This window comes from Anas platyrhynchos, chromosome 14 (genome assembly GCF_047663525.1).
Source record: "Anas platyrhynchos isolate ZD024472 breed Pekin duck chromosome 14, IASCAAS_PekinDuck_T2T, whole genome shotgun sequence".
Taxonomy (NCBI): Eukaryota; Metazoa; Chordata; class Aves; order Anseriformes; family Anatidae; genus Anas; species Anas platyrhynchos.
Window position 1 is genome coordinate 14,313,146 of NC_092600.1, and position 27,395 is coordinate 14,340,540.

General features: G+C 49.5%; 1 protein-coding gene across 3 annotated transcripts in view; it reads right to left on the reverse strand.

The window, feature by feature from the left end:
- Window positions 1-27,395, reverse strand: part of FGF18 (fibroblast growth factor 18) — a 70,604-nt gene that overhangs the window by 42,733 nt on the left and 476 nt on the right. Inside the window, exons 1-4 of one of the 3 annotated variants that reach the window (XM_027468579.3) lie at window positions 27,040-27,351; window positions 26,672-26,708; window positions 8,713-8,850; window positions 1,791-1,971 (exon numbers count right to left, since the gene is read on the reverse strand). In XM_027468579.3, the coding sequence (XP_027324380.3) occupies window positions 1,791-1,971; window positions 8,713-8,850; window positions 26,672-26,708; window positions 27,040-27,233 (550 nt within the window). In that variant the 5' untranslated portion in view covers window positions 27,234-27,351. Of the gene's footprint in view, window positions 1-1,790; window positions 1,972-8,712; window positions 8,851-26,671; window positions 26,709-27,039; window positions 27,352-27,395 lie in introns of those variants that run through there. The other 2 variants (XM_072023323.1, XM_027468581.3) reach the window with 2 other exon arrangements.

Here is a 27,395-nt window from a genome sequence, read left to right on the forward strand (position 1 = left end):
TCCTGTGCCAAGCAAGATGATGAACAGATTTCCATAACCTTTCAGCATGGCTAGAAATGGGGAGGCTTTGCAGCTTGACACATCAAGGAGTTTTATTAGTGGGAGAGGGGGAGGGAGCAGGCAGGGGTGTTAGCAAATGGCCTCAGCGGTCAGTCAGCACACATCGGGTTTTTAGAAGGATGCCAGCAACCAGGAGCAGAGAGGATTTGGTGGCGAGCAGCAATGTGCACGCCAAGGAGCTCTTCAGACTGGAAATGTAAGGCTCTACAATTGTGCAGCTTCTCCACTGGTCACGAGCACTCCCCTGCGCTAGGATTTGTTGTTCAGACATGATTGCATATGTATGAAGGGGACAAGATGGGCTTTGACACATAAATTAGCACTTGTCAGCTGCTCACGGGCACACTTCCCTGCTGCACCCCACTGTAAATGCTGCCTTCTTTCACGGAGAAGCAAACTGCATCACGTTACCTGACATTCACCGCGGGCAGGAGCGCTTCCTGGGAAGCCAGCAGCTAGCACACAGCGACTAGTTTACATATCAAACCTTAAGAGAATGAATGTAATAACATGACACAATAATTAGCAGCTGAGTGGCACTTTGCACTCCTGTTTTCTCTGAAAATTTTGGAATGACAAAAGACAAGGTTGAAAATCCCTCAGGGCAGAGCCTTTCCTGAGACTGGGTGAGTTTGCACAACAGCTCTGGGGGCTCATTTCACAGCAGTCAGGCACTTTCTAGCTGACACCTCCAGTGGCACAGCTCTGCACATGTTGGCGTGGCAGTAGCTGCCCCGCTGACAGGCACGGACCGTATGTCATCCTGTCCAAAGTTCCCTGAGGGAATAACAATTCCCATATTTTGTCCTGCCCTTCATCGTACCCCATTTCCACCTCACCAGCACGGCACATGAAGTCAACCTCACGTGACACGTGCATGCCAGCCAACACATACGAACACATCTGCAGTGACACATACGGACTGTATGTCCGTAAGAGAAAAAGGACCATTTCTCAAAACAGCCCTGAAACCCTTCCAACAACAGTCATTCAGGCCTAAAACAACTAGAGCAAAATACCTCTGCCAAAGCCATCTCCAAATGTACCAGCATTAGAGAGGTTTTTTTGCATAGTACACCCTCCTGGAGGCATTTCTATCATAATGCTTATGTGCAAATCAAGACAAAAATAGTTGAACATACTGCTAGCCTGTGCAAGTTAGTTGCATTTCTGCAGGATCTACGTGCCCCAAAATTCAACTTAAGCACTCAAAGCTCAAAAGTCTGCTTAATTTCAGCTCAAAGCAAACACACACACCCAGAAAGATGAGAGGATGCTTCACTCATGCAATGGGATTCATCCAAACTCAAGCCCAGGTCATAACCACAGCTCCCAAGTTGCTAAGCCCAGGGCCCAAGTTCATTGGAAAAAAACATTCCAAGTCACCAACCTCAGTATCATTTACGAATTACACCAGGCAAACTGTAAGCTCATCTGATAAGCAGAAAAATTAATTTTGTCTTCAAGCACCATCATGCACTCATAAACTGGGGCATTACTGTACTGTGGGAGCTGCCCACAGCTGGGCAGTGAGCTGACAGCCTGCTCTAGCACTGTAAATTCCATGTTCTTAATCTGAAAAGTTTCTTTTTTTTTTTTTTTTTTTTTCTCCCCTGTGATCCTCTGCATTTTATTGCTCTTCTCATTTTTCTCCCATAAGGTTCTCAGGCCAACATAGTGAATTCAAGCTTTTGAACTGGAGTCTGGGGGATCCCAGTAAATATTCTTACCATATTTATCTCCATCTTCTCCTTTGGCACTGATCCTCCTGCCCAGCACTTGGATGTGTTTCCCGCTTGTCCTGCTGTAGAGCTGATAGAGCCGGAGCTGCTTCCTGCTCACATCGTCCCTTGCTCGCGTTTGGTTCTCCACGTGTATCCGAAAATCTACATTCTCCTCGGCAACAAACATCTGAAAGCGGGAAGGAGGGTGGGGGAGAAAGAGAACAGAATAAACTATGAAACAAAATAAGCATCTTGGATAGAAAGATTACACATCAACCTGCCAAAGGGCACATGGCGCAAGACGACTTAGATTTGGCTGGCCTTCACTTGACAGTCAAGGCCGTGGTATCAGGCACTCAAAATGTAATTCTATCCAGAGCTGGCTCTAGACAGTAAACCAAACCTGGATTTTTACAATCAAACTGTGGGGGGTTTTCTGAGTAAAAACTTCTGCTCGGTCTTGCTTTGATTTAATCCTGGTCAGCCACACTGACCATAAATTAGGCTCGCTTTTGCATATGCATAGACTCTACCAAGTTACGCAGACATGTATGGGAGAAAGGGGACTGACAATTCCATTTCAGAAAATTCGTGCTTCACCTTCAGCAGCTGCATGGATTAATGGCAGGGAAGAAGTTAAGGGAAAAACCTATTTATGCTGATGTTAGTAGACTGGATTCTAGCTACACACAGGCATAAAATCTAGTATGATAAAAGTGCCATTTGTTTGTGGGCCCTCTTCAGCATGTTTGTTTCCAGCTTTGCTTTAGTGAAGCCTGATCACTGCTGAAGGTCATTTGCTGCATCTTTGTCCACTCCAAGTCAGGGAGAGATCATTTGGACCAGCAAGAGCACAACTGACACGTCCAGCAGAGAGGTCATTACCAGCGGGGTTCTGGGCACTTGCGCCTCTTCCTGTGTTTTTTCTGGCCAATAGATTAAATTAACCTTAGTTAACTACAACCTTAAAATATTACAAGAAACTTTCTCAGCCATATCTGCCCTTCTCTGGAGATATTGTTTCCAATCTCAACTTACGGTTCCCAAGAAACACTGAAACAGGATTCCTGCTTTTGCTTTAGAGTCATCCCAGCTTGCCCAAGGTCAGAGGACCAAGCAACCAAGATGCTCTCAAGAAGGCCCTCCCAACTGGGAGGTTCAGCAGCACACACCCAAAAGCACTTCACACCCAAACAATACAAAAGACCAGAAATCACTCCATGATCTGCCCTGAGAGCTTTTGCACCACTGTGACCATACTGCCTATACAAATCCAACAAACAGACAATATTTTGTTGACAGACTCCCTTCACAGTATAATAAATAATTCAGAAACCAAAAGCAGCAAAATATTATTGAGAAGCACACAAGAACACTACCACACAACAGGCAATTTTTAATTTGACCGTGACAAATAATGTTCAAAGCTTGCTTATTGTTGATGAGTTCTAATGCTTTGTACCACTTGCACGTAAGAGATGAAATCCACAAGAAGAATCACACGGGAATCACACGGGAATACCTAGGTTTGGGGCTGGCAAAGGAATGCCACTTGTTCCTAGCAGGACTTAATACTTCCACTCCTAACACATTCCAGCTACAGCACGCTTGTCCTTCTAGCCTGAAAGCAGCAATGTTCTGATATATTAGTGGGTGGATGGAGCTCACGATGAAAATGAAAAGGGGTCAATAAGTCCTTGTAAAGGTCCATTCTGGCCTAAAACACATAAGAGCAAGTGGTCAAAGCACAGAATATAGACCCTCTTAAGCCTCCTACATCTGTCATCTCATACCAGCAAGTACTTCAAAGCCAAATAACCAAATACTCACTAAAAGTCAAAACCTCAAAAGAACTTTTTAGCTTTTCCAATTATCAAGTAGACACACGGATCAGCAGCAGGAGGAAAACTTCAGGCTGGCAGTGCTGCTTAGCACCAGACCTTCACTAAGCAACACAAACAAAAACATTATATTCAACACGGTGGCAACAGCAATGAGGTTCACAGGGATGTTACAGAATTGCCTTTGCTGCCCTTATTAAATGCTGCGTTTATGCTATTTGAATCCCAAGTCCTAGGAGAGAAACCTATTTAATTCTCTTATTTTACTGTCAGAAGTCAAAAGGAGACTGCAGGAGCTGGACACACACGCTGCAGAGCGAAGATTCAAGGTGATGCTGTGTCTAAACAGACAGTCAGCAGGATGACAGAAGTGACAGGCAAGAATCACACAAGTAATAGAAGCAACATTTCCCACTCCCTGCAAACAGCACAGCAAGAAGCAAGAGCACGCCTAGCCCTTGCACCTGCCAAGAGGACATGGCATGAGGCTAGCAGAGCTGAGCCTTTGCTTGAGCCAAGCTCTGCTCGCTTCCCTCTCCAGGGTCACCAGAGCTACCCTTTGAGCAAAGCAAGCAGGATTTGGCTTTTAACATGAATAATATTAATTTTTTTTTCTTCCTACATTTCTTCTTGCTTTCTTTTCAAATAATATTGTTACAAAGGATGCTGACCTACTAAAAATAGAGATGTTCAAATAATGTCAACAGTCTGCCTCGTACCCACAAAAGCAAGGCTATTTGCAGTTAAGATTCTGGCTTCACCATTCTAAGATTTAAAACAGATTTTAAATCAAGATGACGTCGCTCCATTGCTTTCACCACATGTTAATGAATTTCACATTTTTTCTAGGAAAAAACAAAACAGGTGGGATTTGAAGTAGGGGGAAGGGAAGGTTGTTTTGCTTTCTTGGAAACTTCAAATAGAAAAGGCGATCTATTTTCCAAAACGTGTTTTAATTGTCTCTTTGCACTGAAACACCTTCAGGGTGAACCAGCATCCCCACACTTTTCCTTTGCTGTGTCTGGTCTCCTATCTGTACCTAACAGCTTTCGTCCCTAAGCACTTTTCCACAAATTCACAAGGATGAAGCCCTGGGGTATGCTAGGACAAGGCCCAGGACCAGCCTCAAAGGTCCTGATCCTCCCTGACCGTACCCATGTCACCAGTCCAACCGAGTCCCCACATATAACACAAGGTCTTTCAGTGAAAGACAGATTTTTAACTTGCCAAAGCAACCTCCTTAAGAGGTTTCTCACTAGAGGAGATGAGCTGCGTTCACCTGGAGCTCAAGCACTTGCACCATGAAGGCCCCAGCCTGTAGCCAAAGTGCACACATGGCCTCTGGGCCATCCATGGAGCCACCTTGTGCTGCAAACAGCTCCAAACATGTTTCTCACAACTGTCCTGCATGGTACTGCATGACAACCAGATAATAAAGCGCTTCCTCCCAGCTCGAGAAGGGTAAGCTTTTATGCAGTGGGATGAAGTCAACTATTTCTCCCCAGAACAGGGCTCCCCCCAGCTGAAGGCCTGGCTGGGCATGCAGCTTAACTCCAGCACCCAGCAGCTCATCCAAGCACAGAAGTGGCCTGGCAGGGATCAGCCGGGGACAGAAGTGGCAGGGATCAGAAGTGGCCAGCAGGGCCATCCAGGTCTGTGCCAGTCTGCCCCTCTAGTAACAGGCCTAGCTCTAAAGCAGGGGAAGAAATCCTGAAAAAGGAAGGTGGAGATGCAAGTTCTCTCCTTGTGCCTGACCTGTCCCCCTGGTCAAGAAGCCCTGATGCAGAGAAGCAGTGAATCACTGGGATTTAGCTGTGTGCTTAAAGATAAGCACATGCTTAATCACTTTGTTGAAACAGGATGCTCTGCTGGAGCATAGCCAAAGTGAATTAGCTGTGCCAGCCTGGGCTGCATCTGGCCCACAGCAAAGAGTATCAATATTCTAAAATAAAATTTCATGCAGTGTTGATTTCATGAGATAAAACCTATTTGATCATTGCTGCAATCCATTCTCACAGTATCCCTGCCCTAAAGAGTATACTCCCTCAAGCAGCTAACTTTACTGAGATAAGGAGGTCCATTTATATATACCAAAAGAGTGGCTCTCCTTCATAAATCTCAAAAAAAAATTAGTAACATATGCATCCTTCGGTAACTGATCGCCAGCACTCACTCAAGAAAGTCACCTAAAACCAAGTCCATTCACCCCTAAATGTATTTTTGTAACGATCACAACCACACAAAAACGAATAATGTCTTCAAGTCCTAGCCACACTTTAAAACTTTAGGGCTTTAAGTTGTATTCACCAAAGCAAAATGAAATCTTTTTTTTTAAAAAACCATTAATGTGTCATTACTGCATAGAAAACATTACACACAAAATGACCACTTTTGCCTTTTAATCTGATCGTCCACACTAACCACCTTGTAACTGCAGATCCTGCAAAAAGCACATAACCCAACTCCCTGGAAATTACCATTGCTTTTCCGTTCGCTTCAACAAACCATAGATGAGGCCCTGGGCCAAGCACCTGCATGTGAGCCGTCTGGGGTCACCCAGCAGTGTTACATGCCAGCAGGAAAGTAAATTTGCAGCACCAGATCAGAACTGCTGAAATATCCTTACTGCCCGCAGTAGCAAACCTACAGATCCAAAGTTCATCACAACAGCTCTCCAAAATCAACGGCTAATTGTATCTTCTAGCTCCAGACCAGGAACATGACTTACATTCTCTTAAAACAGAAAAGGATTTCTTACATTACTTTATCTCCTCCAGCATTTTGTTGCTATTTGGCATTGCATTGTGGTCTATTCTGCAAATCTATTCAACTGGTATGGACCTTCACTGCCTTTGGAGGACAATTTTAGCATCTCCAAAGAGCAGGTGTCATTTAGCTCCATCTAGTTCTCTGCCTGCTGCTTATAGTCTGCAAAGTCTAACAGCATCACATTCATTTTCATTTGTATTCTTCCTTTATTTTCCTTTCCAAACAGTTCTTCATCCATTTATCACCACATTTTTCAGCAATAATACACAACTACAACAGCCTACCAGAAATACAGTTTGCAATATAGAAGTTTATGCAAGGGAATAAATAGCAGTCCTTTTGGGGAAAAAAAAAAAAATCACCTCAAGCAACTGATGCATCTAAAATGCCTTACCAGAAATATGTTCACTTCTGAAAATAAGCAGCTCTCCCTTCTCTTTGCTTTCTGTTTTACTTACCCAAGCATTCAAGGTAGGTCCATGTAGTCTTAACTCCTACTCAGTCACAGCAACTAGAAGTAACGTCTAATTCGTCTTCTGACAGACTACAGTGGGAAATTTTCAGTGCTTTTTTGTGGAATGGCTTTCAAACAATGACTGGATTTCATTTGAAATAACTTTACAACAATCCATCAGCTTAAAGAATGACTATCATATTTGTTAAATCCCAGATGGAGGGCAGGGAAAGACAATTTTGCTGATGCTGCCTAGGGTTTCAGCATTAAGTAATCCAAGAAACAGTCAAGAATCACAAAAGCCTCTGACAGCAGCACCGTGATGTTAGTCCTACACAAGCTCATGCCACAATTCTGAAAACACCACCACGTTGTTTTGAACTGCAAGCAATCAAAGCCCCGCCAAGGTCAATGAAATCCTTACAGTGCCAAACCATGTTTACGGGATTTGGCTTTCCATTCAACCAACCTCTGCACACTCCTCATTTTCTATTTTTAGCTTTCCGGTAAAAGGGAATATTAATATGTTATTGTTCATGTCATAAAGCGTTACAGCATTAGATGTCCAAGGCCCACAGCATGGCCAAATTAGCTGGGAGCTGGACTTCAGAATTTCCTGATTTTTTGCTTTTTATCGTACAGAGTCTCCAAGCCTCATCAGAGAGCAAACCATATGTCATTCCCCAAACTGAACTAGAAATACAAAATCCCTCTCACTGAGGGCCTTACTGATTTCAAAAGATAAACAAATCAAGCAACTCAAAGTCCTTTCAAAACCCAATCTGATAAGCAGGAAATACTTATTACCTTTCAGCCATCAAATCAACCTAATATTAATGATTTTCTCCGTGACCTTCTAAACACATGAAAGTTAACTTAATAAGGTCAACAAGAGGATATCCAAGACAGATCTCTCTCAAGTCTGCAAAGGCAAGTAACAAACCGCTTTGCTTCCATGACTTTGGCAAAATTCCTCTATGCCAATTACGAGATTTGCTAGCTCACCATGACAGTCATTCTTTGACATACAGTGAAACATAATGCATTCCTTATTTGCTGCTTTTTCTTATTCTTAACTGCAAAGTCAATCCACAGCCAGAATGTTGTTACATTCACATTATACAGCCCAGTTCAAAGCAAGACATACATGGATGTGGACTGCTTTGAGGTACTCACTTCTTTGTGCTTTTTTGGAAATTAATCTAACAAAGTGCCCCATGCAGGAACCCTAAGCAAAGGGAGAGAGCACTTCAGAGCAAATCTCTGTGCATCCAACAGGAGAGAGGCTATGACGCAACACTGCCAGGATGGCACAAATGTTATGTAAACCTTTCACAATAACACAATAATTTAGATTTTTATTTCATTGTTGTTTTACAAAGTGACTTCCTTCTGCTATTCACAGAACAGTAACTTTTCCTTGAAAAATAAATCTCCAAAAAGCTAAGTCACTCTCAGTCCTGGCAGATGTCACCTTGAACGATGCCCATGTACCCTACAGGATGCCCAGTAAGAAAGGGCAGCATGGTGCACCAAGAAATTGGTTATTCAAACAACACAGACACAAGGCTCCCAGACTCCACAAAAGACCCATGATGCTTACAAAGTATTTGACTTTGTTGTTGTTGTTGTTGTTTTGTTTTGGGGGGAGGGGGTTGTTGTTGTTCTTTGGTGAAAACATGAATGTCCTATTTAAAACCCAAATGCCAAATAATCTCAATTCACAAGAGCCACATTACTGCATAGCCCATTCACAAATTGAGTTATAAACCATTTTGGGGGGGGGTTGTTTCCTTATAAGGCTGTTTTAGGACCAGACTTTGCTAATGCTCTATGTCATAAATTCTCTAACTTGTGTACTTACGTCCAGTTTACGTCTATTTATTCTTGTACCAACAGCGTCCTTGAGCTTGAACAACACTTTTCCCCCTTGCGCTTCTCCTTGTGACGCATTCAGGCTGCTCCCTTTCTCCGCTCTCCTCCCAGCCTTCATTTCGCCATGCTGGGGAAGGAAGAAAGCCAAGTACGGCCGTGTTCGCCCGCTCTCCTCGCCGACCGCCCCATGCCCACTCCCCACGCCAGCCCCCACCCCAGAGCAGCTCCCGCCCGCAGCAGGGGCTGGTGCTCAGCACCGCGCTCTCGCCACCATCCAGCGCGGTCACAGACCCTCTCCACTGCACACGCCTGGCCTACCCTGGCCATTTTCACAGCTGCATTGTGTTGGTGGTTTGTGGCAGCCACCTGCCATGCACATGGGTCCCCTCCACCTTTCTATTCCTGCCCACCCCCCAGGCTCTGGCTACAACATGAGGAGAACGGCTGGGGCCTGGAAGAGGGGACATGCAGGGTGCCACATACATGGGTCCAAAAGCTGCTCTGCAGTTTTAGCCTTGCTGTCTCCAGAGAGCTGCCTGCCACACTGGGAGAGGCTGTGTGTTAAATCTCCTCGAGCCTTCATCCCTCCAAGCCACACAGCTCCTAAGGGAGACAGCCATGGCTCGGCCAAACCACCCGGCTGCCCCCCTCGGCATCCTCTGCCCGTCTGAAAGCAAAGTGCCCATCGACCCGATGACGGACGGCAGTATTGCTGAGTGCGGCACAAAACCACGAGGAAGTGCCAAAAAACTGGAACCTGAGAAGGCCTGAGGAAGCAAATGTTTTATGGCCTATCACTGAGTACTTGGCTGCTTTCTAGAGAAAGACGATGATGCCTTCGAGAAAACCAAGCTTCTCCTTTTGATGATGGGCTGAATCTCAGCCAGGACTGTGAAAACGCACCATTTGCTAGATGGTGACATTTTAAACTCGTTCCACCCAGGGAAATGGTTCAGTCTGGGGAAGAACAGGGTTTCAGCCTTGATTAATGATGTAAAGAAACAGCCACGCTGTGTAAAACCAGGAAAGGAAAGGGGTGGGAAGGCTTGCAGGACCAGGCCTCTCCAGCCAGCGCTGCCACTGGAGCAAAGCTCAGCACCCAAGTTTTGCTGCAGTGCTGTTCTATCAGACATGCACCACCAGCAGCATCCTCCACATCCCTCCATCTGCCTGTTCTCACTGATTCAAAACCAGGTCACTACCTGCAATGCGAGTGACATTGTTAATACATTACCAAAAGCAGCAGCTCAACCATATGCAAGGGCAAGCCCACCCCTGCAGCATCCACTCTTCCCTCCACAATAGCCTGCGTTGTGCCACGACATGGCAGTGCCAAAGGGACCAAGACTGAGCTTCCTGCTCACTGAGCTACCAGGACCATAAGGAACCTCTTTCCCCATGGGATAAGTTCCCATTACCTCCATTAACCGAAGCAAACCATTCCCATGTATCTCAACCACATGGCTATCCGCAGGACACTGCCTTTTACCATAACTAGATTCTCTGCAAACACAATTCAGACCTTAACTTTTTATTTTTCTCCAGTTGTAATTTTTTCTTCTTCTTCAGGATTGGTGTTAATTTTACTACAGCTACCAGTCAATGAGCAAGCAGGGCTTTTTCTTTCTTCCTTTCTTTCTTTGTCTTTCTTTCTAATGCTTGTTATATCTCTCCTATATACTTCCTCCCTGCACAGAAATATCCCTTCAAAGCTTGATATTATTGAGCAGCTTTCAACCATGCCCAGCAGAGCCATGTATTCTCTGCATTTGTCTGGCCTTTGTTTCTAGGAATGAAATACCAGTGTCTTAACAGTGTGACTTCATTTCACTACTTCATTCCAATACTTGTTCTATTTCTATCCCACTGGGTCAAACTCACCTATTGTGAGACCTCACCGATTTCAATTACATCAGGGATTAATTTGTTCCATGGCGTTGAAGCTGTTAATGCAATCCTTGCTGGCTCTAGATTAGAAAAGGCACGATCAAGACCTCCCTCGCAGGCAGTGTGTTTAACAGCAGTCTTGATCTTCATTTTGTTCTTTTTCTCCCCCCCCCCCCCTCCTTTGTGCCCCTTTGCCCCTCTTTTCACAATCTTCTCCTTCCTTTCTAAATTGCCCTTATCAGAACTGGGTGGTCCTCCTGACTTCCACTGTTACTGGCAGAAAGTTGCCTTCCAGCAGCCGCTGCCCAGCATTTGCGAGGGAGCCTTCCCTGCTGGAAGGTCAGCGGCGACAGGTCCGACCTGGCGCTGCACAAGCTCGTGGCAGCCGGGCTGCTTCATGAAAACAGAGCACAAGGAAGGTCTCAGCAAGGGACGTTAAAACCAAGTCCTCCTGCGCTGCCCTCCCTCTGGCATCGCCTCTCCCCAAGATGTCACAAGCAAGGGCCAGCTCTGAGGAGTCACTGCAGGACTCCGCACACCCAGGTGGATCTGCAGGAGCTCAGCTCTGCAGCTCAAAGCATCATTCATAGCAATTAGGTTCTCTAGGAAAAAAAAAAAAAAATAGATTCACCACATTGCAGGTAGAAGCCTGAAATATGAATTTGTTAAGTGACTCTAGTTCTCCATTCTGGAGAGGGTGTGATCATGGCAACCCAAACTGTGGTGCCAGCTGAAGCACTTAAATGTCACTGGGACCATGACCTCACTGCACTTACATTGCTCTGGATGCTTCCCACGATGCAGATTAAACCCAGCCTGTGCCATGCAGCCCTTGCAGAGAAGACAGGGTCAGCTCTAGAGGATGCGTTACTTTACAACAGGCTTCCCAACAGTACTGATCTGCAAAAATCACTGCTTTCACAAGCTTGAGCTTTCCAAAGTACTCCGCTTTAACACTGAAATCTCCTGCTTTAATTATTCCCCAGATGGTTTTTGCTGGGCAATAGCTAAGCTCCTATTGTTGCAGCTTCACCACAGTTATTTCCGACACCTGCAAGTTCAATGAGGGCAAAACAAAACCCAAAACAATTTCCCACCTTCCCACCGTGCCTTCCACAGGGTGCACTCTCAGGAGGAAGTTTCGGCATTCATTAATTCACCACACACTCCACATTCCCAGCTCAGACCGACTGCGCTGGCTTTCAGAGCGCCAGGGACATCACTGAAAGCGGGTCCCATGGGACTTGTGAGCCAGACACAGTACGGCACTGTCACCTTTGGCATGGGAGACAGCAGAAGCACCGTCACTTCAATAAGCTGAAGCTCCTAGCTGATCAGAGGCAACATGCTCCAAGCTCTGCAGGTGCCACAAGTGACCCATGGCTCTGTGCTACTGCCACCACTGCTAGCACCAGGATGTATTTTTTGGAAGTAGATTCATGCTTATGTCCCCCTGCCATCACCAGAGCAGCCCTCCCTCATGGCATGGATACTGCTGCAAAGAAAACAGTAACCAGGCTTTGCAAAACAGCCTCAGTCAACCTCTGAAATCCCAGCTCCACAACACGAGCAGTTGGATTCGGGGAGCTTGCCATACTACAACTGCCTTTGCTAACAACAACGACAACAAAAACGTTGCTTTTCATTAGGGAGAAAATACTCACACTGAAATCAACTGCCCTGATATGCAGGAATGAAAACTAGCCAGCAATTCAGGCTGCTGCAAGTAGTTGTCTCTCAGTGTTTCTGAACAGTTGAAATGTGCATTCAAAAAACAAAACCTGGAGAATAAAATGAAAGTCTCTTCAGCCTAAAACACACTCACAAAGCAAATCTGGTGCCCAGCACGGCAGCAGCACAGAAACCCCTGAGCCCACGCACATATCACCTGCACCAGGAGCCATGAAGGAGGCGATTTTGAAGCAGACCCAGAAGCAGCAAACAACTGCCCCCAAACAACAGGGAGTGCCTTCGCAAAAAGCGTGGGCATCTCTACAAAAGGCAAAAACAACAACAATAGGGCTGCCCCTGCCCTGCTGCCCATCCCAGGGTGCTGCTGGCTGCGTGGCCCCAAATGCATGCCTGGCTCGAGCGGCTGCAGCGCCCCGCTTGGCACACAGCAACAGAGCAGCCCGGGCTGGCCATGCCAGCAGGCTGAGGTGGAAACCAGGGCAGTCCTCACTGCAGGGTGTTCTGGGACAAAAGCTACACACACACCCCACTAAAAATACTTAAAAACAAATTGTTCATCTCTTCAAATGATACCAAAAAAAAATACCGAATTCAAAACAGTCCTGAGCTTTTCTCTCCTTCCCTCCATCAGCAGGCACATCGTTCTGGGGCAGATGCTCCAGCCATGAAGCTGTGTGGCCTGCTGTTCTGCAGCAGTAAAGAGAAGAAACCCCAAGCACACTACCCTGAAACAGGTCAGATAACCCTGGAAAAAGGCAGTCATTCCTCTGTAGGAGTTACAGTGACGCTTTAAAGCACAAGCCCGTCGGGTCCGAAGTAACATCTCTGGCTCTTCTGCTCAATGCCAGCCCCGCTGGGACCTCCACGAAAACAGCAGCAAAAGCCCAAGACATGGGAAATGCAAGTGATGCTCAGTAAAACACCACTGTCAGGAGGAGACAGACGATCACCAGAGACCGATCTCCCCAGAAAATAAATAAATATTTGCAGTGGCGGCACAGCAGCAGGGATCTGGTGTTTACCCAGGTAGCTCCTTTCATCCCGGTCCCTTGACATCGTCCAAGGAACACACAGGTCCCTGCTCCCACTGCAGAAAAGCAACTCCCTCTAGGGTAAAGCATGGCAACTGCCGACAGCGCACACAAGTTTAGGGCAGCATTTCCAGAACTCCTTTTTCAACTGAGTTTACAAAGGAAACAGAGATGGGAGCTACTGCCCAAGGAGACAGCTGTTAGCCACCAGCACCCATCTCACATGAAAGGTGGCTTCTCCAAAAGCACACAGCTCCCATTGCTCTGCTGATTCAGTGGTGAGGATGCTGGAGACCCTATCGAATTATCCTGTGCCACTTCTCCTCTATCACATTTCCTCTGGAAACCTTTCACTAAGCTGCAGACAGTCCCACTCCTGCTTATTCTGGCAAGATAACACAGTGACCTGACATGGGACAGCTGCCAAGTGGAAAGAGACCTGCTCAGGTGTCACCCCATGATTCGGCAGCATCTACACAGCTCTGGAATGTAAGAAAACAGCTGTGGGCAAGGACGGGAGGGTTAATTCATCTAACAGTACCTGGAGGCCAATCTGGGGATTTTCTGGAACTGCAGGAGCCGTTTCACTGGGAAGCCAATTAATTTGTGCTGCCGATACCTCCCTTCTGCCTTACCTTCGTCTCTGCCAGCCTGCATGCGGTTTTTATTTTTTCACGCCTACTTTTTGGACTGGCTGGCATTAGCTGTTTGAGATGCCAAAGCCTTCGCATAACTCGTCCCCTTCCCTCCCTACATCTCAAGTTTCTGTTTTCTGTTTCTGTTTTCCTACAGGTGCCTGCAGATGAGGATCACCTCCACTCCTGCTGTCTCTGCAGGTTCGAGGAAAGGATCAAATCCATTTTATGGAAACTACCAAAGCATCACCGGAAACTGGTAATGCACAGCAGCCCCAGTGCGTTTCCTGAATGCCAGCCTGCTGAGGCTAGTTATTGAGGGAGAGAAACCCCGTCTCTCTGGGCTGATCTCTTTCAGATACAAGTCAGTGCCCGATGGGGATGCCCAGCCTGGGGCAGCCTCTTCAGCCTGACCCCGCACAGCACTGCAGGAACCAGCCCCTGGAGCTCTCCGCAGCCACCAGGGACTTGGATAAAGCAAGGTCCTGTGGTAACAACACTGGAGGAGGATTAATCAGGGTGAAAAGTGGAGCAGGCCAGCAACTCGCCCAAAAATAAATTGCAATTTATGAAGTCACAGCCGTGGAGCTGAGCACCTGTTTCAGCCACACACTTTGCCAATGAGTTTCCTTTTCCTTTCCCCACATTACCGTGACCAAGCACCTGCAATGTTAGGGTCTGTCCCGCATAATCCTCTGCCTGCATCCATGAGAAATATCTTTATCTGCAAAAATCTTGCAAGTTATTTCTGGAACAGGGCTTTCCAGAGCTGATTTTGATCAGTAATTCACTTATTTGAAACATAAGATGTAAAGTTTCCATCGTCTTTGTGTGGGAGATATTTTGCCTTGATTTTGCTGTAAGGTTTCGCTAGGCAAACAAAGCAACTCCATGAACCGTGCCGCACAGCGGAGCTTTCCGAACCCCAAAGACATCCCTGCAGGAACCTGCTGAAGCAGGCAATGGACAGATCCAGTTTCCATTTGAAGATGTGTCACTACTTTTAAATAAATCTCTTCAAATGTGCTTACCTGGGAAGACCCAGTTCTATTTAATGAGTTTAATTGATTTTCACTAACAACCGCCTTTTCCACTTAAGGGCATTTCTCCAGGGCCATGCCATCTCAAAGCACACTGCAAACCTGCCGCCACCGTCCCAGAGGTGAGACAAGCACCTCTGCAGCACTACTTTAGCGGGTACTGAGCTGATGATGGGCAGTGCTAACAGGAGCACTGAGCATGTATTTGGTGCTCCCGGCTTCCCTTTAAAGCCCTGCTGCCACAGCGTCTCCTTTCTGATGAAGCCCGAGGGTATTTATCGCTGCCTGCTCCTGCTTGCAAGTCTGCTTAAACAAATCACCCCCGAGGCTGCTGCCTTGGGATAACGGGCTCTGCAGGCATTTTTTACTCGGAGTTATCAACTCTGCTCTGCCTGCAAAACCCATCAGCCATAAAGAGAGAGCAATAAAAAATACCCTGCCTGGGCTACTCTGCGCTCTTCCTCCAGCACAGCCAGCACCACGTATCTGCTAACAGCACGGAAAGTTTGCTTTCCCCACAAGTTATTTTCAAGCTCTATTATCTCCCCTGTTTACACCACGCTCCCTCTATTATCAAGAGATCTCCAAGTAATTTATAAGCCCACCAGCTCCCGTGCTAACGTGGCAATAAATCAGGCTTACACAGAGTGTTGCCTACTGTTGGGAGCAGCGGGCAGGACGTGGCTGGGCGAAGGCACGCGGCAGCAGCCACCCCACGTCCTCTGCGGCCACCAGCCCCCTGCAGATCATTTGGGAACCTGGCTAACTGCCCCACAGCCTGCTCCTGGACAGCACTGTGCAGAGGTAGGATGTAAACCGTGTCTTAGGAACCCAAGAAGCTGCCAAGGGAAGCTCCATTGAAAGTGGAGTGGCTTTTTTTCTTCCTATTTTTTCATTTTTTATTCCTATTTTTTCAAGCTGATACCTAGCTAGGCAGCCCTGAGTACTGCATCTCTACAACTCTGCCTGCTGAACCCAGTCCTTGGATGAGACAAGTGAGACAAGGCACGCACTGCTGATGTGCTCTTCCAAGTGCTCCACCTTCAGCAGCGCTCAGACAACTTGTTCGGAGTGGGCTGGTTTTGTTCTGAATGGGCTGGAGGTTTATTTTTAACTATCTGGGGAGGATTCCAGTCTGTGCCTCACCTCGCTGTGTTTTCCCCATCCGACACAAATACAAGCACACAAAAGAGGGTTTTCTTTTTAAAAAATCCAACCGAAGGAGGAGGATGTTTTTGGCTATTTTCCCCGAGGAAAGAGGTTGCCCATCTAATAATCCCTAAATGGGCAGTGGGTTGTTGGGTTTTCATCTGCGCCTTTGAGCCTTCGATCCCTCTGCCAGGTTGCTGGTTTTCTTTTCCACAGAGTTGCAAAACCCCTGAATAACAAGGTTTGTGCATGGAAGTGCTGACACAAACCTTAACTACAGCATCCTGAACATGATACCAGAATAAGGACGCTCCCTGTGTGGCCCAGAGTATGGATAAATAAAGCATTTCAGCAGCCAGCGCCGACAGATCATAAACCTCCACAAGCATAAATACCAACAACAACCCAAAAAGATTAGAGGGCTTATGGGTGAGCCAGGCTGGGATGATTTAGAGTTGGGGTGGAAGGGTCATTATTTCTGAATAGGTGGGGGCGAGCAGGCCAAAGAAATCAATAAACCATTCGGCTGCCAGGGAAGGAAGGGGCCAGGCTGATTGCGCGGACGCGAGCCCGACGCGCTCCGCATCAGGCTGGGGACACCTCGGGCTCACCAGCGCCGACGGCTGCGGGCAGCACACAGCACCCCGCTGCCAAACGAGGGCACCCATGGGACAAGGCCAACCTCCGTCCCCGCTGCAAGCACGAGCTGCGGGACCGAGCTCACCCCGGGACTAGCTGCAGTGGGCTCCTGCTTCCTGCAGTGAGCGCAGAGCTTCGCAGCCACCTTCCCAGACCAACAGCTGCTGACCGCGGATTTCAAAGGCCATAGCAATTCCTCCCCTGCCTTTTTTCTCTTCTCATTCAGCCCTCCTCGTTCCCAAATCTTGGATGTTTCCTTCCCCCGCTTCCTTTCTAGTGAGCTGAGCAATGACGAATGACTTGGGCTTAACAGGCGTTGCAGTAGGGAGCGGAGCCCGTTTATCAACATAACAAATATATAATGCACAAATAAACACCTACTTGTACCTAATAGGCCAATGCACCTGGAAGCCCACCCTTGGGACGCCACATAGCCGGGCATTCAGGTGCCCATGGACATTGGCAATGCCAACAACTTCCACGAGGAAGCCTGAGCTCACGAGCCTACAGGTGCAAATAGGAAGGATCGCCAATCCCAGCTAACCAGAGCAACGAGGCGGTGCTTGGCATGGGGGGGAAACTACAGAAACCTGCTCTGATGCCTCGCAGGGAGCCAGCCACCCCCTCTGCTGCCTTTCCAACTATATTTAAAGGAAACTCTCTCTATATCAGTTAATAAAATAGCTGGAAACCTGACCAGGTCATGTCAAGCTTAGCAGAGTTAATGAGTTTCAACTTTACGTAGGACCTTGAGAGATTTTAACATCAGTAATTTCATCTTCCCTCCAGAAATGAATTCCTCAATGGTTACACTGCAAAAATATTCCTAGGACAGACAATTCTGCTGCTAATATACTAAAGATGGCATTAAAAAAATCAGATTAATATTGAGCCTTATCAAACGTACAGTACAAACCATGTGTTGAATTTAATCCAAACCAAACTGTCAATCTGCCTTTGGGATCAGATATAACAAACATGTGAGCCCGGGGCCAGAAATGAAAGCATGGTTTGTTTTCTAATACAAGATTTGTACTGATCTGTATTAGCTGCGCTCCTGCACGGAAATCTTGACACTGCAAATGCCGGACAAACCCAATTTCTTACCTTTCTGCTTTGGTGAGCCGGGAAAAGTTTTGTTTGTTTCTAATCAACCTTGCATTGCAGGTTTCCTGTTTTCAGGGAACAACTCTCAACAGTTTCTGAATATAAATCTTTTTTTGAAATGTTTTAAATAGGGAAAAAAAAAAAAAAAAAAGGAGGTATTATAATCATTAGGCACAAAAAGTTTGGGCTGCTGCAGCCCCGCACAGCCTGCCTATACCAAGGAGACCCAACACGCTTTGCTGCACCCACCACCAGCCTCCAGAAAGGGACTTTCTGCCACAAAGCCTGAGGTTCCCCGGTGATTCCTTCCTCTGACACCCCAGCATTTGTGCCTGTGTCACCAGGATGCCATAAAGCCCTGTGCCTCATCCCAGATGTCCCCATCCCTGTGCTCACCGAGCATCCTTCTGCAAGGGAACCTGCAGGACGGGGTGGGAGTCCTGCCGGCACCAGCATTTGGGACCAGCAATGAAAAAGCACCAACAGCCCCCCAATTGGGCTGGGAATGCCTACAGATCCCCTCCTGCCTGGGCTGCCACCCAGCTAAGGTCACAGCTCTGCGAGCTCAGCCAGAGCTAGCGCAGGTTTTGTTAGACAAACCCGCTGCTTGACCCGCTGTTACTCAGCCTCTTGGCACGCAGCGCTACGGCGCGCACCGGGGAAATCATGCTCCCAGACAGAAACGGGAACCACACAAGTAAATTCCATTTTCTTGTTTGCTAAATTCAAAGGGCAATTAAAGTCATATTATCTACTCTTTCAATATAAACAGCCAGAAAGAAACTCCTCTGCCTCTCTGGCAGACTATTCCCATCTATTTGCTTCCCCTGCAGGTCACCGCGATGCTCACACTGCGGGATCAGCAGCGAGCACGACCCCACACAAATCCCCCCAGCAGCCCCACAGCTCCCTACCCAGCCCCAAGCCCATCGGATTTGCTGATGATACTGTCTTTCCCTGCAGTTATGCCAGCTTGTCATGCAGCAGGAAAATCCAACAGGGCTTCCCATGGAATTCGAGACAGAGTTTGCAAAAGAATCGCCTGGATACCAGCATCAGGCACACGCAGCACAGTGTTCCTAGGAAAGGCCCCCACAGCCAGCCCCACTGGCTTTCCTATTGATTGCTGGGGGGCCGCTTGCCGTTCTGATCTCAGCTGGTCGGAAGTCTCACCAATCGCTGTAAGGTCACGACCACGGGGTCAGAAACCTGCACTACATACATCATAATTTATTTTACAGCTAATCAATACAGACCCGCGCCGTGCAGTCTTACAGTGCGGCGTCACAGCTAGGGGCTGATGCTGCTCGTGCAGTATTGTAACCCTAAGGCCTGGCAGCTTACGGGGTGAAAATCAGCTTTCATTTTACAGCTGTAAATCGTGGCTGGAAACCGAGCGCACACCCCACCGGCTATGGGTTGGTACTTTCATACAACTGGGTAACATTCTGCTTACGGTTTGAATCCAGACAGTACTAGCATCTGTTCAGCATCATCTCTGTCGCGGAGATAATTCAACAGGACAAGCCCAAAGAGAGGCTCGGTGAACGTATTGCCCAAGGCATGCATGGAAGGAGGGGTTCTCAGCTCAGAAACGGGGTCGGTCCCATTCTGGGAGAACAAAATCCCAGCACTGCAGTGCCAGGTGTGGGTGGCAGGGAGGAACCAAACCAAGACGCTGTTCCTCACCGTCTGAGCAAGTTCTCATCAGCAACCAGAGACTCTTCAAATGGATTAATAGCAACAGAGAATTAGCAAAAAGCCCTTCTACCAGCGTTGACTTTCACTGTGTTTTCTAATTTGTATTCCCAGGGTTTGGGGAAACACAACCCACCAGCTATGCCCAGGGCACACACCGCAAACCTCGTTATTTGATGGGCTCACCATTGCCTCCTGCAGTTGTGTTAATTCTGCTTTGCTGCACGAGGGTAGCTCAGGATATTGCAAAAGATACACCAGCTTTTTAACAAGCTGTCCTTGCAAATGATGCCAAAGATGGTATTTTAGCAGGAAAGACAGGAGGATGAGAAATGCACAGGAGGAGAAAGAGGAGCTGGGAGGAAGAAGCAGCGCTGGAAATACCTTGCGGGACAAGCAATCCACTATTAATTAATTGCTGCGCTCTGGTATTTGTACAGTGCCCTGGGAAATTCACCAAGATCTAGTGATCAATCTCTAGGTGACCTGTGGTATAAAACGCTACCAGGAGGCTCACGGGGCACACTGCGTCCTACTTCGCTTCCCTTTGGTGCCGTCCCCCTGCTGTTTGCTGAATCCATCCAGCCCCTCCAACCCGCATATTCAGCCAAAGCCACGGGACAACGAGCCATGCTTCCACCTGCCCCATTTTGTCCCTGTGTCCGGAGCTCTCCTGCAGGCTTTTAGGATGCCCAGGGCCAGCCAAATCTGCCCCAATTGGCCCAGCCCAGGAAAGCACTTCCTCACCTTTAATCTCGGTGGTGCGGTGCGAGCCCCAGGGCTGGGCTCTGCCTCATTGTCTTTAATTCCTGGGCAGCACAGCCACAGGACCCTCTGCACCCTCCTGCCCTGCACTGCTCCCCGCTGAGCACTTTCTATCCCATTTCAAGCACCCTCGGGTGGGCTGTGGTCAGCCAGCAGCCTCAGCTCTGCCCGTTTCCTCCAGAGCAAAGCTCACCTCTGCCAGCATCGCCCTGGACGGGGCGAGCACCACTTGAGCTGCGAAGCAGCCAAGCAAACAGCACCTATCTCCAGAGGATGCTGCTGGCACACCGTAAGGAAGTGTTTCCCAAGGAGTGTTGGAGCAGAGCAACACATTTCTTATTTCTCCACCTGAACCCTTCTCCAGCGGGCCACAGGAGGTGGCAGGCATGCTCGGTGCCCACCCGGGTGGATGTGTCTCCGCTAAGGGGGAAGCACAGCCACGCGTTTTAGCTCAAAATCCAGCTGTCGGCCCAGGCAGGAGAGGCAGGGAGGAGGCCGAGGGGAGGCTGCCCTCCAAGGGAGCTGGCAGGAGCGGGGGCTCGGCCCCACACCCCCCCGGGGGGATCGGCACGTCCGCTCCCACCCACCGCAGACACCGGCACGGCGAGGAGCTCTCACAAAAGAAAGCACGCAGACCATGACAGGCTAAGCCTCCTCCTTCCTCTCTCTGTTCTCCTTTCTTTCTCTCTTCATGCTATGGCAAGGCTGCTGAATGCCAATAAGAAAATACTTTGGCAGACTCAGACGGTCTTTTCTATGTTTTTTTTTTGTTTTTTTTTTTTCTCTTATTTCCCCTCCAGCTACTTCTCTGGATGCCTAATCCTCAGTGGGCGTCCCAAGAGATGCTGCGAGCAGGGAGATGCGTGGCTCTGCACAACGCCCGCTCCCACCTGCAGGACCGAGCCTCAGAAAGCCAGGGGAGGGTCAAACCCCAGCCCCACCACCACAAAAAGGTGCAGGGGGCTCAGACACCCACGGGAAAACCCTGCTGGTCCCCGTGGCTGGTTGGTGGCTCCCTGAGGGAGCTGAGCCACTGCCGTGAGCCTCATCACTCCTCCCGTGACGAGCAGGGGTCAGGATGCCCACGGAAGCCAGGCTGGAGTCTGCCCTCACCCGCCTGCACACAGGCACCACAAGAAGGCAGACGGCTCCTTCCGAAATATCGCAGTTCCCTGAAAACATTTTTTCACCTGCTCTTATCAAAACTGATATTGAAAGCGTCCAAATCTGGGAGAAGTCAAAGCACAGGAAGATACCGCTGGTAGGGAGGAGAGGAGAGCACGCAGTAGGGGTTTTCCCAGCTTCCAAGGAAAGGAAGAGACCCATAAAAATGCTCCGAGGGTCCAGGAAGGAGGTCACAGATCCAGAAGAAGGACTTTTAACCCCAGGGGAGACTTTCTCTCGAGTTCAGACTCCTTCACGGAGCAAGAGCCACTTGCTCAGCTGTGTTCACATCACAGCCTACAGAAAGCCAGCCTGGTATTATCAGCCTATGCCAAAATAAACCATCCCGGCTTGCTGCTGATGCTGGTGAGTCCTGGCGATGCCGGTGATCGCACCTGAGCTCTGACAGACCCTCAGCTGCCCCCCCCCACCTTCAGCAGCATCCCCACATCCAAAAATGCACCCACAGGGCTCAGGAAGCATCAGCCCTGCCCCGTCCACTCTTTTCTGTCCTTATTTACTGCCTTACAGCCAAGCTGCCGCACAAGCAGCCAACAAGCAGCCGTTAAGCAAGCATCCCTCCAAACCCCAGCATCGTTCACCTCCAGCCAGTTTTGTTCATGCCAGCTGCAATATAGAAGGTAAAATACAGATCAGATACAACCCCACAGCATGGCCAGCTATCATGGACAGGGAAATTGGACCCCCCGCCCCCCCAAATACTGTTCTCTCCTGCACGCTCACCTCAACAATGGCCAAGCCCTTCCTTGTTTCCTTGAAGCACCCCGCACATCTCCAGAGCTTTGAAAGCTCAATGCAAGCCGCAATGTATGTTTGGAGATGGAAGCATCCGAGCAGCAGCTCTGCTTTGCCACAACACACACAGAAACCACCAAGCCCCAAAATACTGAAGCACGCACGCTTGGCTCTGCCTGCTCCACGCTGCCTCCCATTTCTCCAGAGCCCGAGCGTCTCCAAAGACCGAGACAGAAACAGGGCACGAGGGGCAGGTTCAGGATGCTGCGTTTCCTAGAGCAGAGCAGTGAGTCAGCAGGAAAAATAATGAAATAAAAAAATCACTCATGGCAAGCAAGCACGGTCATTTCCTTGAGAGCAAGGGATTTAAAACAAGAACCTGTGATTCAATACGCGGTCAGCTCCTGCCTGCTCGGGCTGCAGGCTAGCTGCGGGATGGCCATGGAGCCATGCAAGTGGGTGTTTTGTCCACCCCGAGCACCCAGCCCCGAGCATGGAGCCGCATACACAGCACCACCAGCTCCAACCCTGCTGGGACCATGCGCTCCCCACCACCGAGCTCCTCTGCTTCCAGCTCCATCAGGTTTTGCTTGTGCAGTTCCTCCTGAGCTCTCGCTGCCTGATAATTGAGAGTTGCTGTGATCAGAAAACTCAACAGAAGATTTTCCTGCTCGAGCTCAGCCCGTTCTCAGCTTTTCCAAGACCACCGTTAGCACATTTTGTCCTTCACACCAGCACCACTAAAGCTACCCGTCAGCACCCCCGTGGAGGAGCTCGTGGGGTAACGCAGCACAGCAGGACAGCTCGGTGCTGAAGTTGCTGGTGATGGTCACGGTCCCAGCTGAGCGGAGATGACAACCACGGCATCTCACCTCTCCCCAGCCCCCGGAGCCTGTCCCCGTGCCTGCTTTGTTCTGGTGGCACTGGCGGCCCCCAGGGACCGGTGCAGAGCCAGGGGAGAAGCGGCCCCGTCGCTGCCGCTCGGCAGACTCATGCCTCTGACATGTGCTGCGCGCAGCCCGGCCAGACCGCAGGATCTGGCTCGCTGAACGTGTGGAAGCAACGCTTCTCCATGTCTCACTTTACAAAGCCCCAAACAATAACTGTCTGTAGCTGCACAGGAGCTTAGGAGAAACATAAGTTACTATTGGCATAGCACGCAGCAGCCTTCCTCTTACACAACAACAGCAGATGTGAAAATAGCACGGTGCTGCCTTGTGCACTCCTCTGACCTCCTGTTTGCTTCTGGATCAGATTCCAAAGCTGGATCTTAACCTACAAGAGCCGTAAAAGCAAAGGATTTGGCCCTATCGGGGACCTCTCCATAATCTAAGACAGATGCACGTCGTGTAGAAGAGCACGCCGAGGTTTACCGGGGCAGGGGAGCGGCACGGCCGGGCAGCCCGTGCTGGCACTGCTGCTGCTGCTGCGCTGGAGGCAGCGCGGGGCCAGGAGAGCTGGCAGCTCCCAGCCCTGGCCCCCTGTGGCTCAGCTGGCCTCGTTCGAGGTGAGGAGCTCCCAAAGGTGACACGGTCCCAATGCCATCGTCCTCGGGGCTGTCAGAGCCAGCACAACGTGGTGACCCGTCAGCCACATGGACAGTAACACGTCCCCAGGGTGCTCAGAGACACAGGGTGCATCGCAGGCTTCTTGGCTGTGCTGCCCCCAAAACCAAACCCAAAACCGCACCAGGATGCACAGAGAGATGAGTGCGGGGAGAACAAATCACACCTGAAAGCGTGAGACAGCAGCGGAAGAACTCAACTGGAGAACGCCAAGGGGAGGTACCAGCAGTCAGTGACCTGCACGGGGTCATCCCTGAAAGAAAGCTGCACGAGTCAAGTGATCTCTCCAGTGTCCCCAAGGACACCCGCTGCCCCTCCTGCCTAGAGCTGCTTTCGGGACTGCAGCATCCCCAGGCAGCAGAGCAACTGCCCAAGATGGGGATGTGGATGGAGAAGGAGCCACGCTCCTCACAGCCCTACCTGGAGGGGACACAGAGCCGGGATGCTCGCTGCTGTGTGCAGAGCTGGGATCCCCTCCGACATGGGATGTCCTAGAGGAGCCCAACTCCTCCACAAGCCTAAACCTTGTTCCCAAAGCCCCCCGTGTCCTCACCACCCCGTGACCCACCCACAGGTGATGCTTCCCCATGTAGAAACACCAGCGTGGGTCAGACAGGGGCCTTGGTGCCTTCGGGAACGCTTCCAGCCCGCAGGCGAGCGGCGATGCCACCTTGCACAAATCCTCCTGCACGAGGAACCACGGGCACAAAATCCCTGGCGCTGCCCCGGGTCCTGTCACCTTCCCGTGCAGAGCCACGGGGTGATGCTCAGCAGCCTGGGAACACGGTGCTGGAGCCAGCAGGCAGGACGACCCGCTGCTCACGGCAACGAGGGGAGGTGAGAGCCGGCCTTCGAATATAATCCATCCACCCTGAGAATATAATCCGCTCCTAAACCTCCCCAACACAACGCAGAGCCCTTTAAGCAAAACCAAACAACTTCCTCCAGCCTAAATAAATATTAAACCTAAGCGATGCATTAATTTGCTCCAGTTCACCAAAGGCTAACTCCTACCCAAACTGATCATTATAAAAGAAATCCTATAATCCCTCGCTCCCATTCAGGCTCAAAACATGTAATCCCGTGAATAAATCCAGAAAGAAAGTGTAACAGAATGGGCAATAAAAACTTACAGCGTTCACATCTTTTCATCTACCATTAATACTGTAAACACTCACTCGAAGGCCCTTGAGTATGACTAATCTCGTGTTTTGGCTCCCCATGCTCAGCGCCGTAAGAGCTCGCCTCGCGCCGCGGCACCCGCCAGGACCCGCCGCCCCCCAGCCCCGCAGCGCCCGGCCGGGGCGAAGCTGAGCGGCAAATCCCGCAAAATGCTGCAAAATCAGCACTAAAAAGAAAAAAAAAATCGAGAAAGTATGGTTCTAATAGCACGAGAGCGCGGACTGACTTTTTTTTTTTTTTTATATTATTTTATTGCTTTGGAAGCCTGCAAGCTCCAACTGTATAAATGCCAATAACTTCCCAAGTTTTAAGGCTGCTGAAGTAAGAGATCAGATTTTAGCAAGTGCTTTCCAGGCAGCGAGCCAAACTTTTCCTGATTCACTAAAAGCACCGAAGGGAAGGGGAGAGGGAGGGGGCTGGAGGGCTGATTAACTTCAGTTACCACACAATCGCAAAAAAATGTCTCCTTGCTGCAAAGGGTGCCATCGCTGCGAGCCCTGCGCAGCCTGTTATTCCTCGGGTTTGGAAAAAAAAAAAAAAAAAAAAGGAAAAAAAAAGAAAAACATCAACAAAAAAATGCACTGGAGCAACGCAACGAACGCCTCCCAACCACAGGGTAATTTACAGCTGTGGAACCCCTCCCGACGAGGAGGCTGCTCCGCTGGTTTTATGTTCGAGCCACAATTTTCAGGGGGGATGAGGGGGGAAAAAAATAATCTGATTTTTTTTTTTTTTAGAGGAAGGGAGCAGGGAAGGGGCTGGTTGGGTTTAGGCTTGGCCGGGGGGATGGAGCCCCCTCCCAAACCCATGACCACGCTTTGCCCAGACCCTGCCTGGCTGCGGGAGGACGAGCAGGTGCAACCCTAGCCAAAACTTGGTGCAGGGCCAGGGGTGGCACGAGCAGCCCCCAGCCCAAGGGACACCGGCTGGGAGGTGACGGGGACACGGCACCTGCCCTGGCCACCCCGCAGGTGGGCGTCCCCCGGGATGCCCGGCTGGAAGCAGCACCCTGGGGAGCCCCAGTGCTGCCGGGGGGCAGCGACCACCCGTCCCCGTCCCACGGGTGCTCCTCCAGCGGCTGCGTTCCTGCCGAGGCAGGATCAAAGGCGGGCTCGGGCTTGGATTGCGTTCTCCTGAATAATGGGGAGGGAGCGCGCAGCCTCCTTCTCCTGGCTAGGGAAAGTCGTGTTTTTCAAAGTATCAGTTTTTGGGAGTAAGTTCCCTACGAAGAAGAAAAAAAAAATAAAATAAAAATGAAAATAGGGCGAGCAGGAGAGCGCCTGCTATTCCAAGGCAAGTGCATCAATCAGCGTTGTGCGAGGAGGAGAGTCCAACACTGCCTCTCACATCATTAGCCAGGCTAATGCACTCCAGAGGATCCCGCTAACGCAGGCTACCGGCGCCCGGCTGCGCCCCAGCCCGCCGAGCACCGAGTGGCCACTGGAAAGCGGCTCAGCTCCCAGGGCAAGTGCCACTCCAGCATCTGGCGTGGGGATCATTTTAATGCGGCTATAAAAACTAGAGGGGGAAGAAAAGTGAAAGCCCCAGCCAAAACTGCCTGGCACTCCGAGGTCAGCACGCCGCCTTTGTTTCTTTTTTTTACAACCAAAAGCGAAAGAGGACAGAAAGGACACGTACCTGTACCTGAAAGCACAGCAGCAGGAAATGTAAACATCTGGAGAGGAGAAAAAAAAAGCAACAAAAGATCAAATGATGCGGTAAAATGGTTAAAGTCGGATTTTTTTTTTTTTTTGCTTTGTTTTTCTTTGCGATTTTTTTTTTTTTTTTTAAACGGCGCAGCTCGATGCTCTGCGCATGAAAAGGCTCGGCTCCCCATTCCCACCTGATCGCGAGGAAAACGCAACCGGAGCCTCCAAAAGGAAAGTTTGAAAAAGAAAAGCAATTAAAAAAAAAATAAAAAATAAAATAAAAATATTTATATATATGTATATATTTAAAAAAAAAAAAAAAAAAAGGAGAAAAAAAAAAGATGCCGTAATCCTTACAGGCAAGTGCAGGCGGAGAGCAGTGAATACATCGCTGGAGGAGAGGGGGAGGTCGGTGGCTTGCCGCTAGCGGAGTGCAGCCCCCCACCGCCCTGACATGGGAGCGATCCGGCCGGCAGGCTCCGCTCCGCTCCGCACCGCTGGAAGTTGTGGTACCGCCCGCCTTGCCTCCGCCGAGTGACTCGCTCAGGCATCAGCTCTCCTCTCCCCCTGTCTCTCCTCCTCCTCTCCCTCTCTCTCTCCGCCTTTGGGGGGGATGAAGGTGCTTATTGTCAGGAACTTCCGATCGTCAGCCCGTGCCCCCCCGCCGCTTTTCCCCCCCCCCCCCCCCCCCGCCCCGAGCCGGCTGAAGCCTC